The 18141-nt window shown below is 46.1% G+C and overlaps 1 protein-coding gene across 1 annotated transcript in view; it reads right to left on the minus strand.

Moving 5' to 3' along the window:
* LAMB1 (laminin subunit beta 1) overlaps positions 1-18141 on the minus strand; it is a 158928-nt gene that overhangs the window by 25168 nt on the left and 115619 nt on the right. The window contains exon 25 of the mRNA XM_060246076.1: positions 7762-8131. Within this exon, the coding sequence (XP_060102059.1) occupies positions 7762-8131 (370 nt within the window). The remainder of the gene's footprint in view (positions 1-7761; positions 8132-18141) is intronic.

Consider the following 18141-nt stretch of genomic DNA (forward strand, 5'->3'; position numbering starts at 1 on the left):
TAACAAGAATGGATATAAGCAATTTCAGACTGCAGGGCTCACATTCGTCTTTAACCCCAGGATTCAGTTCTTAAAGGTCTGTAAATTAAATTAAATTAAATATTAAATTTATTTATATAGAGTCAACCCCATAAGCAGGGGTCATTTTGTAGGAAAATAGGTGGTGGAGCTCATTAGCATAACTCTTTAGCATATAATACCCACCCCCGACAAAAGCAACCTGATGCAAGAAAGGACACCCCCGGGTGAGCAAGACCTGCTTGGGCTGGCTAGAGAACCAGCCAGCCCAAGCAGGCCTCGCTTACCTGGGGTTCTCCTGGGCTGCCCCCCCCCCCGGTCAAAAGGCCAGCAAGCCACCCAAAATTACATGAGGTGCAGAAAGGGTGGCATGGGCTTCTTCAGGGGTTAATGAGGGCTGGTGGGGGTGTGGCAAAGCTCCTGGTGGTTGGTTGGCTGCCCACTCTCCTAATCCAGGCATTGTTATGCAGCTGCACTTATTATTCAATGGACAAGCTAGGTAGTTGGAGAGGAAGAGGTGGAACCCTCAGAAAGGTTCAGGAGCTGTGCTCCTGTGAGCTCCTGCTGAATCTGAGGTCTGCCCATAAGAAAGTAAACAGAATATGAATGTATTTCTGTGGGATAATTACAATGAAAAATACTCTGCTAGCCTCTTTGCCCAAGATGTTGGCACTCTTCTTTTGTAGAGCTATTCTTGAAAATGAAGAATCTACTTACTTTTCAGGTTGGTTCCTACTGACAAACCATTACGCAAACTTCAGCTAAGTTTACAAAAGCAGGCCACAGTCACTTGCTATAACCTGAAGAAAACCAGCTTCAATGTATTATTCTATCTTAAACTTGCTGGTATCATCAAACAGAATCCAGGCCCTGAGATATGAACGCTATTGGTTTCCTTCTTCCTCCATCATCATGTATCATTGGGAAACAACATCAGGGAAGGCTTTGTTCTCTATGCCCTATTGTTGCCCTCCAGAATAACTAGTTGGCCACTGTGTAAAATAGGATGCTGGACTAGATTGACCAGTGGTCTGATTCAGCAGGGCAATTCTTATGTTTGTATGACTGGTTTTGACCCTATGCAAATGCAAAATGGAAGTCTCCTTCTGCACACTAAATTCTGAGATAATCTGGCAGATTTTATTGCAATCTGAAGCTGTACAAAAGGTCAGCTATTGCCAGAAAAATCCTGTTTCTACATGCCCATCATGTCTTACAGCCTTAAAGCATTTGTTGCAATTTCTGAGGAGTTACTATAAGGGCTTTGTAAGCTCCATTGAGTTCAAAACTTCAGAAGCTGAAGGGAATTGCCGGAAATTTTTTTAACATGCCAACAGCTCACAGAGATACTCACTAATGGAGTTCTCTGTTGACTGTTACTACATTAAAAAAATTTTTGGCAATTCCCTCTGACTTCTGAAAGTTCTACACGTTGAACTTCATGGAGTTTACAAAGCCCTTATAGGACACCTCAGAAATTGTAACAAATGCATTGGGGCCGTAAAACCTGATGAAGGCATACAGAAACAGGGCCCTTGTGACCAGCCCCTATTGTCTTGCAAATTTCATTATTGTGTTTTTGAAGGCTGCAATTGTCCTTCATTCTCGTTTTGGGGCTGAGAAAGCTCTTGAGAACTGCTCTTGAGGGAGGAGCTCTGCCAGAACTGCGGCTTGCTCATGATCACCCAGCAGCTGCATGTAGAGGAGTGGGGAATCAAACCTGGCTCTTCAGATTAGAGTCCTTGCACTTAACCACTATTCCAAACTGGCTCCAAACTGAGGGAACGACACAAAACTGAAGAAAGAGGCTCATAACAGCTCTGAAATTCAAGCCATGAGAGTAATGTGGCAGTCCAGATTGGAGACAGGGGAAATAGGAGGATAAGAAAGCAGACTGTTTCCCCAATCTGATCAAGAACATCAGACATAGTAATTAACATGTATGGCATCCCTTTACAGCCAATTCTCTCAGAGCTGTTCTCTCATGAGCAGTTCTCTCAGAGCTCTCTCAGCCCCATCCACCTCACAGAGTGTCTGTTGTTGGGAGAGGAAGGAAAGGAGATTGTAAGCTGCTCTGAGATTCCGAGTGAAGGGCAGGATATAAATCCAATTCTTCTTCTTAGGAGCAGTCATTTTTTAATTTAAACCCCTGCTTTCTGCTTTTCATGAAAAACAACTGAGGCATTGGAAGCTCCCCAACAATCAGCTGTTTGGTTTAAATGGCTGGAAGCTATTTAAACCCCTGCTTTCTGCTCCCCATGAAAATCCATGAGGAGCAGGAAACAAAGGTTTAACTGGTACCCAGCCATTTCACACCATGCTTTCTGCTCTTCCTGGCTTTTTGTGGGGAGCAGAAGCGGTGGTTTTAATGTCTCCCAGCCATTTAAACAAAGAAGAAGAAGATATTGGATTTATATCCCGCCCTCCACTCCGAAGAGTCTCAGAGCGGCTCACAATCTCCTTTACCTTCCTCCCCCACAACAGACACCCTGTGAGGTGGGTGGGGCTGGAGAGGGCTCTCACAGCAGCTGCCCTTTTAAGGACAACCTCCCCGTATATGTAAGTATAATCTATCTATAGTTGTCAGGGCTGTTGTGCTGCAAATCAATCACGTTAGATGAACTAAATGTAGGATATGAAGCAGGGACAAACTTTAGTCCTTTAAATATTTAAATAATGTACTCGAATTTGAATAAGTTTTTCCAGAAAACCCACCTCACTGATGACAGCAATTCCTTAGCCATGAACTTATGTACAGGAGAGTTACTAGCTGAAGTGTATAATGCAATCCTAAGCAGAGTTACGTGCTTCTAAGCCTACTAACTTTAGCAGATGGGGGAGAAGGCTGTAACTGTTTAGGACTGCAGTGTTAATAAGCACTGGATCCTTATTTCTGCAGCCTCACTTGGCCTTTCCTTCATCTGATTGTTTGTTAAAGACCAGAAGTCCTTGTTCCCCTTTTGTAAGATCACTCCAAGAGATTCTTCACTGCTACACATAAAAACCCCCCCAACTCTCTTCAACCATTCAGTGGGGAAGGGACACTGCGTGGAGTATGAACATTTTGCTGGCTCCTAGTCTCAATCTTGCTTTTGTCTTTTAAAGGCTTAAAAAAACATAAGCACACATTTTCTTTGGCCTTCTCAGTGATAATTGTATAAGTGCACACAATTCTTCTGAAAGTTTAAAGAGATTAAACAGTATGATTGAAGACCAGATAGGCAAAAAACCCAAAACAGAGTGGGAAGAGAAACCTATATTGCTAACACCTGGGGAAAAAAACTGCCTTCCAACACACCAACTAATCCAGGTAGGATTTTCTTATAATTTGGTAGCATTCTGAGAACAATGAACTTTTCAGATATGAAAGTCTGCCTGCCAGCCTGGAGAAACGCCACTTGAGCAAGTCTCTGCTGTGCCCGACTGCCAAGCCCAGATACTAAGATTTATTTGAAGCCATAATTCTTTTTTAAAAACCACATAAAATGCAACAGTACTTCACAGATAGCAAAGTACAGATCAGGGTGGGTGCAACTTCTGTCTAGACAACTTCAGCAACATGTCATTCTGGCACTAACAGTTCCAGACAAAACTTCTAGGATAGGGCAGTGGTTTTAAAACTGCCTTCCAGGAAATGTAGGCAATTCCTTTGAAGCTGATCACAGGTTCTTTGGTGAAAATATCAGTAATGGTGAATAAATTTTTTCTAGAGGAATGTTCATAGACCACCATCTGTTGTATCCTACAATGCCCAGCTTCAGGGTAGCACTGCATGTCTTCTAGGGCTGCTTTCAAATGGATCTTATGCTTTGTCTTTGCTTCCAAAATGGACCACTATTTTGGTAGCATCCATACAACATTGTTCTCTAACTGTCCACTTTGCAGGGTTTCCGTTTCATTAGTACATTTTGTCTCAAACTTGTTTTACTATAATCTTTTCTGACAGAACACAGTTAAAGCAGGTATGTATTTTCAAAGGTCCTACCCACACTGCTCTGTAGCCACAAAGGGGCCTGTGGGAGCCCTGCCCCCTGACTTCGGGCTGGAGGCCCCCTAACTCAGGGCCTCCGGCTGCCACTGCCATGGCTGGAGGGCCACGGCAGTCCTTTCTTGGCCCACTGGGGCATCCTCACTCTCCTTCCCCCCCCCCAGCCTCTTGCACTATTTAAAGGGCCTGCTGATCAGCTGATCGATGGCCCCTTTAAATAGCGCAGGATGCCGGTGGCTGCTACAACGCCCTTCCTGCATGATTCCAATCGCGAGGAAGGAAGGGGGAGGAGGCAGCAGCAGCTGCTCTCTCCTCTGCTGTCCCCTCCCCCACGATTGAAATCATGCAAGAGGGGCAGTGGAGCAGCCACTGGCCTCCCATGCTATTTAAAGGGCCCACTGATCAGTTGCCCTGATCCACTGCCCTTCCCCTGCTATATGAATCATGGGAGAGAGGGCAGCAGTGGGGAGACCAGCCGAGAGAGCGGCTGGTTGGGAGCCGCAGCTGCTGCTGCCTCCCCCCCTTCTACTGGGGACTCCCCTGAAAAACTGAGCCCCCCCCCCAATTTGCTAATCCTGGCCGCAGCCCTATACCCACATCAGCACCATTTTTCTTCTGTGAGTCCTTAGGTTGCCATTTTTCTGCTGAACCACTGAAGGGCTTTTTAAGCACTTCAAAAATCATAAATCTTTATAGTGCTACAACACTATAGCAATTACTAATTTTTAAAGCTAGCCTTCTGGTGGCGCAGTAGGAAAAATGCAAGATAATTGGATGACGGAAAGAACTACACAGAAAACCCCCATGTGTACACTCCATGAAATTGTCTTACCTTCCCTCCTGGAAGCATGCCACCATTGTGGTGAGACTCTGGGAGGGAGGGGGAAGCTCCTTCTGCAACTTGGTTACAGTGATCCACACAACAGTAATTTCCAGACTAGACTACTGCAACTTGCTCTATGAGGGCACCCTTGTGCCTGATCCAGAAGCTGCAGTCTATGCAAAATGCAGCAGTGTGCCAGTCGTCTGCGACACCTGTGTGGGCTCACATACAGCCGGTGCAGTGCAGACTGCACTGGCTGCCAATCGAGTTGCAGATCCAGTTCAAGGTGTTGGTTTTAACTTTTAAGGCCCTAAGCGGCCAGGGACCAATGTATCTATGGGATCACCTCTTCCTCACAATCAGCCGACCACCACCTGCTGGTAATCCCTGGCCCAAAAGATGTTTGTCTCGTCTCAACTGGAGCCAGTGCCTTTTCAGTCCAGGCCCTGACTTGATGGAATCAGCTCACCATAAAGATCAGGGCCCTGCAGGACCTGTTACAATTCCACAGGGCCTATAAAATGGAGTTGTTGCACCAGGCTTTCAATTGAGGCAGCGGGTGTCTAACACGATTGGCTCCTCCTGCTCGAGCTGCCTGTTTCAACTATTGACACAAAATGCCAGGAAAATGCTTGTGCCTGGCTTCGATCATTTGAAATCGCAGTGTTCAAACCTGATTTAATAAAACTTGAAAAACCAGCAACCTGGGATCACAGTTGGCTGGCTAATAATGTTTAGTGAAACTTTTTTTTAAGTCATAAACTTTTTGTACACATTATAAAGAAGTACAGCTTCTTTACAAGAAAGGTCCAGCTAATGAGCATCCGGATATAGGCTCATTTCATAAAAAAAAAACTTTCTCAGGAGTATTCCCATTTCCTTCAAGGTTATCAGCCCCTTGCTACAATACAGTGTTAATGCTCTCCTCAACATCTTTCAAAATCTTTCATCCTCTCAGTACTGCTTGTTTATATTTATATTAGGAGCAAGCCATGCCTGAATTTCTCCTCTAACCAGATGCAAAAGCCTTCTGGATTTTGCTGGCAAAATGCTTTCTACAATATTTATATTAGGAGCAAACCGTTCCTTTTGATTGCAAAATGCTCTCAGTTCACGCATTAATTTAGGAGCAAGCCAGTCCTGAACCTTTTATCTTACCAGATGCACAAGCCTTCTGGATTTTGCTGGCTAAATGCTCTCTGAATTATTTTTATTAGGAGCAAGCCATTCCTGATTGATGGCAAAATGCTCAATGCCGCTTAAGTGTTCAGTTTAGAAATAAACCAGTCCTGAACCTCTTCTCCAACCAGATGCAAAAGCCTAGAAGTTTATATCACCTTTTAAAACGTTTTACCAAACATTATTAGCCAGTATATCACAGTGTTTGTTTTTAGTAAGACTTGAAGCAGATTCGGGACAATATGGCATCATCTTAATGGTTTATACTGTTGGTTTGATGTAACTTTAGTTTTTTAGACATGGTTATATCAACTCTTATGTTGCAACCTGCCTTGAGCCCACTTCAGCAGGAAGGGTGGGTTAGAAATTGAATAAATAAATAAATTTGCCGCCCTTTGTGAACTTCAAAACTGGAAAAGTGTGTGAGACTCCATGAGCCAAAAACCTCTATTTTCCTGGTTTGTGCTCATCCCTAACCTCTCTACTTGCAGCGGTAGTGAATGCAGAATGGAAAATCTGTGCCACACGGATGCAGGCTATATCACACTCACAGATAAAGTGTCATGACACAGCAGCCCTGATCAATTGGAAAAAATAGGTTAACCTAACTTGTCTCTCATGTGACCACTGCACAGCAGTTGAGCATATTGAAATGACTGGTGATATCAACAGACATCAGTCTTTGCCTTTTTTCCTTCACTGAATGGAGCTCCATATAACATTTTCATGAGAGACTTTCATTCCATTATCCCTTATAATTATGCCTAAATATGGGGGGAGGGACAGCGGGAGGGCTTCTAGTGTCCTGGCCCCACTGATGGACCTCCTGATGGCACCTGGTTGTTATTTTTTTGCCACTGCGTGACACAGAGTGTTGGACTGGATAGGCCATTGGCCTGATCCAACATGGCTTCTCTTATGTTCTTATGTGACACAGAGTGTTGGACTGGATGGGCCATTGGCCTGATCCAACATGACTTCTCTTATGTTGTTATGTGACACAGAGTGTTGGACTGGATGGGCCATTGGCCTGATCCAACATGGCTTCTCTTATGTTCTTATGTGACACAGAGTGTTGGACTGGATGGGCCATTGGCCTGATCCAACATGACTTCTCTTATGTTCTTATGCGACACAGATTGTTGGACTGGATGGGCCATTGGCCTGATCCAACATGGCTTCTCTTATGTTCTTATGTGACACAGAGTGTTGGACTGGATGGGCCATTGGCCTGATCCAACATGACTTCTCTTATGTTGTTATGTGACACAGAGTGTTGGACTGGATGGGCCATTGGCCTGATCCAACATGGCTTCTCTTATGTTCTTATGTGACACAGTGTTGGACTGGATGGGCCATTGGCCTGATCCAACATGGCTTCGCTTATGTTCTTATTTATAACAGCGCATTTGTTCCATGCTGATCTCACTTAGATACCATGAATATATGTTAAGTCTTTTCTCAAAGACCATTATTTTGGTTTTATGATAATTAATCTCCAGCCAGATCTGTCATTTCTCAACCTCCCTTGCTTCATATAAACAGAATTCTCTGTCTGTCCTGTGCCCAGGTGAATGTAAGGAATCGACGAGTGTGTCTCTATGTTAACTGCTATGCGGACTTGCCATTTCCTTCTAAAACTTTTCATGACCATTGTATGGTAAAGTTTTAACCCCTCTTGCTGTCAGTACAATTCTCATTAAAATTACTACACAGTATTCCCATCGGTGGAAATTTACAAAATTTTACTTACTCTGCTTCCTCAAAGAGATCTGCAATGTTCTTCAGAGGCTGAGTGGCTGGATTTTGAGCAATGATACTGTTAATCTCATTTAGTTTTTCCTCCACAGAGCTGAGCGTCCGCTTGTAAGGACCACTGACCCCTGTGATTTTCAAAGCCTTCACTCTCTCCAGGAACTGCTGTGTCCTATTAGTTAGCTCAGTAACGATGATATCCCAGAGAGCAAAACATTGGTGGCATGGTGCGCAGTCTGGGAAGATGCCAGAGTAGCCTCGGGTGCACTTATCGCATCGGAGTCCTTCAACCCCATCATTACAAACACACTGCCCTGTGGTGCGATTGCACTGTGGGGTCTGAACACCACGGGCATCACAGTCACAAGCTGAAAGAGACAAAAATATATGCTAACAGACAGAAAGACGGATTACAGTGAATAGAATTAGGTAACTCTCCTGATACATATCCATTATTTCTTCAGACATAAACTTGGATCCCCTTTCCAAACTAATGCTACCTCCCATCTGTTTCAGCCCAGCACCAACGATCCATTTGGTAAAGGACTGGGGCAGAGTGAATTCCAACACTGTGTGCAGTGTGACGTGAAGTTGAACTGGGAAGGTCTGAGATCTTTTTAGCTGGTTTTCCCACTCTGGTTCAAGCCAGAGAACAGATGAATATCATTTAGGCTGCTCTGCTTTCATGCCTCTGGATTTTATTGGCTGGCTGTTATAGTCGTTAGTTTTAATGACTTTATGCTTTATGACTTCATCTTTGCGTTGTGAAACACCTCAAGCGGTTCTCTGAAAAGGTGGCATGATGGGAACTTGCTCCACTCTCAGACCAACCTTCTTTATAGGCTTGCTGTGAGGATAAAATGGGATAACCCCACCCATACTGCCCAAACTCCTTGGCAGAAAAGACAAGACACAAATGTATTAAATAAATACATCCTGTGAATGTGCACGCCAGTGTTTTAGTTTGGTCAAAAGAATGTTCCCCTACTTCCTCTTACAATATAATGGTATACTAGTTTTTGTGAGCTGCCTGCTGATAACGGGATATGGGAATTTGTTTTTGGGTTTTTTTTAAAAAAAACATACATTTAAACTACAGTGAGTTATGAGTGCAACATATATCCCATTCAGTCCAATGGCAAAGATCCATAGTACAATGAATTCTCTCTGGCTCACCCTCAATACCTGCTATAGAATATGCAGAACATCCTTTGGGAGGAGAGCATCACATCTCTCAAGACGGCCTCAGAACTACTGTGAAGAAATGCCTCGTCTTCTGGAAGGCCAGCAAGGAGGCTTTCAAACTTTCTTTCCCTGGCAGGCATAACTCAGAAAATAATGCTACATGTTTTAGAACTCATCACTAACCCCAGACTGGTTACAGCGCCAAAAATGTAGCATTATTTTCTGCGTTATGCCTGCCACAGAGACCCTTAGCTTCAGGTGTGATGGTGATTTGTCTCACCTGGGCAAGGATTTCCCCATGCTTTTCCGTTTTGGCCATGGAACTCCCACAATCATCCTGAAGCTGTTGGCCAATTTTGAATTTCCTAGCTTTATTCTCTAATCAGTTATTCCTGCCAGTATAATGTCGTGGTTAAAGTGTCAAGAGTCTGATCTGGGAGACCCAGGTTTAAACTCCCACTCTACCAGGGAAGCTTGCTGTGTGACTTTGGGCCAGTCACACACTCTCCATCTAACCTATCTCACAGGGCTGTTGTGTCGATAACATGTAGGAAAGGAGAAAGATGTAATCTGCTTCAGTTCCTCCATTGTGGAGAAAGGTGGGATATAAATAAAGTCAGGGCTTTTTTTGAGCAGGAATGCACAGGAACTCAGTTCCAGCTGGCTTGGTGTCAGGGAGTGTGACTTAATATGCAAACGTTCCATTGTTTCACACAGGGCTTTTTTTGTAGGAAAAAGCCCTGTGTGAAACAATGGTGATGTCAGGGGGTGTGTTCTAATATGCAAATGAGTTCCTGCTGGGCTTTAAAAACAAGCCCTGAATAAAGTAAATAAGCAAACATGGACAGGCAGGCCAATTCTTTTATTACTAAGATTCGTGGTAACAGCAAGCCAAGTGATTGGTTCGTTTTGTTATATTTGGTTTGGATCAGTGTCATATGGGGAGGCCCCAAATAGACCTGGTCCCAGTTTCTTTCTAAAACATGTCAGCTGCTTATAAAAATATGACTTGCTACAGAAAGGATAGGAGAAAATATCTGAGGAGTGCAAATCTTTTGGAGTTATAGTTCAGGGTTGCCACTAAAATTTTATTTTTCATTTCCCTGACTTACATTTGTCAATTTCCCACAATTTATTTATTTAGTTAGTTAGTATTCCACCTTTTCTCATAAAGGGTTCAAGGCGAATCACAACATAAATTGAACAATACCAGCCTACAATTCAAATTTAAAACAATACAACAAAAACCTGAACAACAGAACAATAAAACAGGATAAAGTGCTTCACAGGCAGAAAGGGCACATTTCACAAAATACGGCAGTTTTGGGCCCAAGAAGAAGTGATGGTGTTTGTAATAAGATTCAGCACCACAACAGGGCTGTGAAGCATGATATCACAACAAGGGAGGCCGACTGACAGAATAGTTGGTGGAACAGGACGCCCGCTGCCTCAACCAAAAGCCTGGCGGAATAGCTCCATCTTACAGGCCCTACAAAATGGCAGTAACTCAGGTAGGGCCCGGATCTCCATAGGGAGCTGATTCCACCAGGCAGCGGCCAGAGACGAGACAGCCCTGGCCCTGGTCGAGGCAGGACAGACATTCTTCGGGCCAGGGCTGGTCAGGAGGTGTTGTGTAGCAGCCAGCAACGCCCTCCAGGGCATATATGGGGAAAGGCGGTCCCTCAAGTATGTCGGTCCCAGGCTGTGTAAGGCTTTAAATGTCAGTACCAAAACCTTGAAGGGGATCTGGTGCTCAATCGGTAGCCAGTGCAATTGGCGCAGCACTGGCCGAATGCTTGCCCATAAAGGCAATGCAGTTAACAGCCACGCTGCCACGTTTTGCTCCAGCTGGAGTTTCCGGATCAGCTCCAAGGGCAAGCCTGTGTAGAGTGAGTTATGGTAGTCCAGCCTGGAAGTGACTCTTACATGGATCACTGTAGCTAAATCCTGGGGGGATAGGTAGATGCCAGCTGTCTGACCTGCCGAAGATGATAGAAGGCTGATCGAGCAACTGCTGTGATCTGGGCCTCCATAGTAAGTGAGGCGTCCAGTATCACTCCCAGACTTCTGAGCTGGCACAAGAGATGCACCCTCCAGGGCTGGGAGTTGGTGGCCCGACTCCAATGCCCCTCAGTTCAGGTACAGGACCTCCATTTTAGCTGGATTAAGCTTCAGCCAGCTTTGTCGCAACTATCCAGCCATAGCTTAGAATGATAGAATCATAGAGTTGGAAGGAACCTCCAGGTCATCTAGTCCAACCTCCTGCACAATGCAGGAAACTCACAAATACCTCCCCCTAAATTCACAGGATCTTCATTGCTGTCAGATGGCCATCTAGCCTCTGTTTAAAAACCTCCAAGGAGAGCCTACTACCTCCCGAGGAAGCCTGTTCCACTGAGGAATTGCTCTAACGGTCAGGAAGTTCTTCCTAATGTTGAGCCGGAAACTCTTGATTTAGTTTCAACCCATTGGTTCTGGTCCTACCTTCCGGGGCCACAGAAAACAATTCCACACCATCCTCTAGATGACAGCCCTTCAAGTAGTTGAAGATGGTGATCATATCACCTCTCAGCCGCCTCCTCTCCAGGCTAAACATCCCCAGCTCCTTCAACCTTTCCTCACAGGACTCCAGACCCCTCACCATCTTCGTCGCCCTCCTCTGAACCCGTTCCACCTAGTCTGGACGCGTGCACCTGGCAGACAGCAGACCTCTCGGGATGACAAGTTCGGTTGGCACACTTTGGGCTCCACCCCTCTGAGCAAGGAGTCTCCAATCTCCACCACTTTCCTCTCCCTATATTGGGGAGCAGAAGCCCCAGGATTCTTATTCACAGGATCCTGAGAAACTTTGTTCAAGCTTCGCAGAGGCTGGAGAAGTAGCCTTTGTTCCAATGGTTCAGAATCAGTTACTGTGGAGAGATCCTGGAACCTATTGCTGAGGAGCAGAGGCTCAGAACATCTCCTGATTTTCTTTCTCCTTTGGGTTACATTTTTCCAGGAACCCTCCTCGTGTGTTGGGTTCTCTTCCAATTGATGCGGTACCACTTCCTCTCCCTCCTCTTGTCCTTTCAAGAGCGCCTCAAGCGTTCTGCCAATAAAATCCTCTCCTTCCTTTATACACTGCAGTGTGGACAACCATGCCTCCAGTCCCTGTATCTTCTCCTCCAGCAGGGCCGCTAACTTACACTTGCTGCAAGTGTAATTGCTGCTATTCTCAGGTAGAAATACAAACATCTTACAGTCTTTACATATCACTGCTACTGCTCCCTCACCAGCCATGCTGCTGCAATCCATTTCAAATCTCTATTTATCTTTTCTTCTCTGCACGTTCCTCTAATGCAGCTGAGCCACTTCTGCCTTTGGCAAGGATGAGCCTTGCAAATTAAAGGCTCAAGCCCCCACCCACCTCAAGTGGGTGACGCACGGAGGTCTGCTCGCCAAGAGCCACCCTTTGTCCTCAACCACGGAGAAAGGAGGAAAACCACTGTAAGGCAACCCCCTGAACTCCAATGTCAGTAAGACGGTGGGTCATTAGATCATAATAGACCGTGTCAAACGTTGCTGAAAGATCTAATAATAACAGCAGCGCTGACCCGCCTTGATCCAGATGCCCTCTGAGGTAATCTGTTTCCGTCCCAGAACCAGAGCGAAAGCCGGACTGGAAAGGGTCAAGGATAGAAGTATCCTCCAGGAAAGCTTGAAACTGCTCTGCCACAGCTTTCTCAATTACCTTGCCCAGAAATGGAAGATTCGAAACTGGGCTGTAATTGGCCAGGACCATAGGGTCCAAAAATGGCTTCTTTAATAGTGGACGTACCACTGCCTCTTTGAGCCTAACTGGTAATGTCCCTGATGAAGGGACAGACTTACAATGTCAACCAGAGGGCTCCAGACATCGACACACCTGCTTTAACAAGCGAAGATGGGCACGGGTCCAGGGGACAGGTGGTAGGCTTCACTGCAGCCAAGATCCTATCTACATATTCCAGAGAAAGTCAATTGAAGTGGTCCTAAAAAGGGCCAGAAGACGGACAGTGGGCTTCCAGTTCTCATCCTGTATCAACTGTGGCTGGGAGCCCCTGGCAGAGAGTCAGGACTTTATCTGCAAAATAAGTTGCAAAAGTCTCATAGCCAATGTCCAATTCCCTAACTTTTTGGTTGCCTGTTGACACTGTTGTTATTCAAATATACCATTCAAATATAACCATGTTAAAAAATGAACAGGTCATTTTGTCTATTGCTAAACAGTTAAACTAGCCTTGCTTTGCAAATGCTACAAGCAGACCTTGGAAATCATGCAGGGACAGAGCTCAACAAACACATTAGGCTGGTTGCTGGGGGTGGAGCTGAGAAAAAGGTGAAGCTGGGAAAGGGCATCATTAACTTTCACTTGGTTGCTGGGGGTGCAGCTGAGAAAAAAGTGAAGCTGGGAAAGGGCATCATTAACTTTCACTTTCACTTGGTTGCTGGGGGTGCAGCTGAGAAAAAGGTGAAGCTGGGAAAGGGCATCATTAACTTTCACTTGTATTCTGCTAGTTCTCTATTCCAGTTGCCACAAGAACAGATAATGCTCTCGCAGCAGCAGATCAAAAATACACTGTTTGAATATATTTTAATCACAATTTCCCTGACTTTCCAGAAAGTGGAAACCCCGTAGTTACTGAAATGTATTTACATTTCTTGGCAGCCATTTAAAAAGGATAATTTGCTGTAAGCAAAATCTGCTGTCTTGGAGAATAGTTCCAATACATAGATGAATACATGCAGACATACAAATATGTTGTCCTACGGTTCAACTTACACTGGCACAATTTAACAGTTGATTATTTGTTCTCAGAATTATATCCCGACACAAGGAATTTTATTTCCATCAAAGCAACCTCAGTATTCTCACAGAGAATTGAGATGCAAAGTAAATCCCCTCAGGCAATTCATTCCTCTTTGAAGGAAGGACGAATGGAAGGAGTCACTTAACCCTTTCCAGGAGTAACAGTTACTGCTGGGAACAGAACACTGTTCAGGGTTGGGGCATACACACTGAAGAGTGTTGCATGCTGCTTGTTTTGAAGTGGGAGGCGCATGGACATGATGCGATCTGAGTGACCTGTTGGAAGGTTTTCGAGTTTGGAGGCAATGGAGTTCCTGACCATGAAGCCAACGCCAGAAAGGCGGCTCTCAGCCTTTGACTTACCCAACCAGTAGAGGGTATAGCCAGCACTGTGTTCTTGAAGACTACCTTCCTCAGGGAAACGGACCTCACTGAGAGCTGCTATGTCGATATTCAACCTGAGAAGTTCGTGGGCAACTAGAGCAGAGCGTCGTTCAGGGCGACCACTGCCTACTGTGTCAAGCATGGTTCTGATGTTCCAACACGCAAGCTTTAGTCTTTGCACACTTTGTGAGGCAGGTGCATGCCTTTTCTTTGTTGTTATTTTTCGACTGCAAGTAAGGATGCCCGTTGACCGCGGCTAGCCAACTGGGGTGGGGGAGACGAGCTTTGTTTAGGCCACCTTTTCTAGGCCCCTCTCCGTGTGGAGCAAGCAGTGCTGTCCCTAGATAAGGCTGCTTGGTCGTTCAGGGTGCTGCCGAAAGATGCTTTCGTCTCCGGGTTAGCATCAGGCGACCAATATCCTGAACCGCCTACATGCAGGATCGGGACTGCGGCTTCCAGTGGCACCTTCCACCTGCCGTTTCGCCCCTTGCCTATCGCTGCAGGACTTGATGCGTTGTGAGTTGTGTGTGTGGATATGCCCTTCAGGCCTGCGCAGAGGAATTTTTTAGGTGAAGCGCAGTGTGCGCGGTACTGGCTCCACCCTTTCACCTGGGGGTCATCTGCCATGGCCCAGTAAGCCGGGACGCTGGCAGTGAGTCCTCCAGGTGGTAGGTGTTACATTAACGAGCTCTATCTGCCCGGGTTTGATGTTAGAGTTTTCCTTCTCTTAGGCTGACGAGGTTGGTGGGCCCAGCCTGCCCATCCGGTTATACCGCCGGACACTTCGGTCGCACCATGACGTAGCAAACTCTGTGAAAACGGGGGGGACCAGCGAGAAGGTGTTGCTACGGATGCAGTAATGCAGGAGAGGCCATTGCAGTGACCATCTGCCAGGCATAGCCAGACAGTGACCACGCGGCATTCACTACACCGGGAGAGGAGAGGCTATGTATTGCGCATGCACTTTCCCTGGGGGGGTAGGATTCCCAGAGGGAGCCCACCCCCCACCACCCCCACTCAACATAATGGCTAATTATTAAAATTCTTCACTGAAGTGCAACAAAAACAGGAGCCAGCTTTGAAGCAGCCAGTATAGGATTACACATTCAACCCATTTCAGAATATCAGTTACCGGTACTTATTTCTGGAATATATCTAAAGCCACAATGTGAAATCAATGGATATATATATAATCATTATATATTTATAGAAAAGGATCAAGATTCCCCCTCAAATAGCTACAACTGTGAGGTACAGCCAGAAAGACCCCAGTAGGCAAAACTTGTTGCCATCTTTATTTACAGTGCCTGTGGAGGCAGTAAGAAAGAAAACCTAGAAATGAAAAGTATTTATTACCGTGATATATATTTTAGGTCTTGCTTTGTGATCAACCTCTAATAATAATTAGAGTAGCCTTTGTAATTATGTCAGGACCCCAACTGTTGGCTTCCAAATAACCATGCAATGACCTGACCCTGTCATATGATCAGGGTCAGGATGCCCGCTGCCTCAACCAAAAGCCTGGCGGAATAGTTCTGTCTTACAGGCCCTAGGAAATGGTAGTAAGTCAGGTAGGGCCCGGATCTCCACAGGGAGCCGATTCTACCAGGCAGGGGCCAGAGATAAGAAAGCCCTGGCCCTGGTTGAGGCAAGATGGATGTTCTTCGGGTCGGGGTGGTCAGGAGATGTTGTGTAGCAGACTGCAACGCCCTCCAGGTTGTATATGGGGAAAGGCCGTCCCTCAAGTATGTTGGTCCCAGGCCGTGTAATGCTTTAAATGTCAGTACCAAAACCTTGAAGCGGATCTGGTACTCAATTGGTAGCCAGTGCAATTGGTGCAGCATCAGCCGAATGCTTGCCTGTAAAGGCAATGCAGTTAACAGCCACGCTGCCACATTTTGCACCAGCTGGAGTTTCTGGATCAGCCCCAAGGGCAAGCCTGTGTAGAGTGAGTTACGATAGTCCAGCCTGGAAGTGACTGTTGCATGGATGACTTTAGCTAAATCTTGGGAGGATAGGTAGGGTGCCAGCTGTCTGACCTGCCAAAGATTATAGAAGGCAGATCGAGCAACTGCTGTGACCTGGGCCAAGAGGGAGAGGGTAGTCAAAACGTCCATTTGGAGCTGTTCTTTTGTTTGGGCAACAACCAGCCAATCATCTATGTAGGGGTAGATGGATATTTGTTGTCGCAGTGCTGCCACCACCACAGCCATACATTTTGTAAATACTCTTGGTGCTGTTGAGAGACCAAAGGGAAGAGCGCGGAATTGGTAGTGTTGATCTCCGATCGCGAATCTGAGGAATCTTCTGTGATGGTGGTTGATGGTGATGTGAAAATAGGCGTCTTGCAGGTCTATAGATGCCATCCAGTCCTGCTCTGGAATCAGTGGTAGGATAGACTGAAGGGTGACCATGCGGAATTTTTGGGGGTGGATGTGAAGATTGAGCTTCCGGAGATCTAATATGGGGCGTAATCCCCCGTCTCTCTTTGGCACCAGAAAGTAGCGGGAGTAAAATCCCGTATGATGGTACTGTGGTGGAACTGGTTCTATAGCTCCCTTGTCCAGCAAGGTCGCAATTTCCAATTGTAGAGGTGCGGATGCTGCGGTAGTTATGAACCTGTACTCTATGGAGTAGCCCCTGTGGATGATCGCCAGGACCCATGAGTCTGATGTTATGGACTCCCACATGGGGTAAAACGGCTGTAGTCTGATGTCTGGATAGTGCTCTGGACGTCCGAGGAGGGTAGGGGAGTCAAAAAGACTGCTTTGTAGTTGGTGTCGTTTTCTTTGATGTTGGAGGACATGCTCTCTGCTGGAAAGGTTGTTTTGGCTGGGGGGGGCTTGCGTCTCCAGGGTTCGGCTTGTCGTGGAGATCGAGAGGGTTTGTGGTAGTTCGGCTTCCAGTTTTTCTGTCGTGTGGATTGAGATTGTGGTTGGGTAACCCCTAATCTCCTAGCCCTCTTTCTGCTATCGTCAACATTGGTCAGAATGTCATCTGTAGTGGCATTAAATAGGCCCAGCCCGTCGAAGGGTAAGTCCTCTATCTTAAACTTTATGCCTGGCTGCAGTGATGAAGACCTGAGCCATGCATGTCGACGCAAGGCGATTGCGGTGGCGAGGGTTCTGGAAGAGCATTGGGCTGCGTGGCGTGCCGTATTAATTTGCTGCTTACTAACTATCGCGAGCTCTTGTAGGGCATGAGAGGCTTGTTTTTGTGCTGCTTCAGGCAGAGAGGGAACCAGGGTGTTGAGTTGTGTAGTTAGATTGAAGGCGTACGCTGAGGTATGCCATATAGTTGTGAATTTTTGTAGTGGCGGTAGTAAGGGAGCAGATTTTTCTCCCAATCGTGTTGAGTTTTTTGCCTTCCCTCTCCGGAGGAACAGGGTGTCTTGTCTGTTTAGATTTACATGGTGAGTGAACTAACATAAAATTCGGTGCAGGGTGATTGAAGAGGAATTTGGACTCAGGGGCATGAACCTTGTAGAGTGATTCGACCCGTTTTGAAGTTGGTGGTACTGATGCTGGTTTGTCCCAAGCCTCTTTCAGGGTTTCGAGGTGGACTGGAAGCATCGGAAAGGAGGAGCCTGCAGGCAGGTCAGCGTGCATGAGGTCGTAGACTACATCTGAGACTCTAGGCACGTCAGTGGTTAATTTAACACTGAGGGAGTTCGCCATGTTGGATAAGAGATCCAGGTAGGATTTAGGTCCCTCTGATGGGGATACGTCAGTCTGTTTTGCGATGAATGGTGAATGGAGACCTAAGGTTGAGGAATGAGAGGAGTCAGAGTGCTCTGCCTCGGATTCTTCCTGGGTGTCTAGGTCCAGAGGTTTGGTAGTCAGTTCTGGTAGCGAGGGCTGTGTCCGTGGTTTGGTGGGACCGATCAAGGTCGATCTGGCTGGTGAAGACGGTCTAGACTTCGTGGTATAGTGAGCAGAGACCTCTCGGTACCGAGGGCGATGTTCATAGTATGTATGTTCT

Source organism: Heteronotia binoei, chromosome 8 (genome assembly GCF_032191835.1).
Source record: "Heteronotia binoei isolate CCM8104 ecotype False Entrance Well chromosome 8, APGP_CSIRO_Hbin_v1, whole genome shotgun sequence".
In the NCBI taxonomy this organism is placed as follows: Eukaryota; Metazoa; Chordata; class Lepidosauria; order Squamata; family Gekkonidae; genus Heteronotia; species Heteronotia binoei.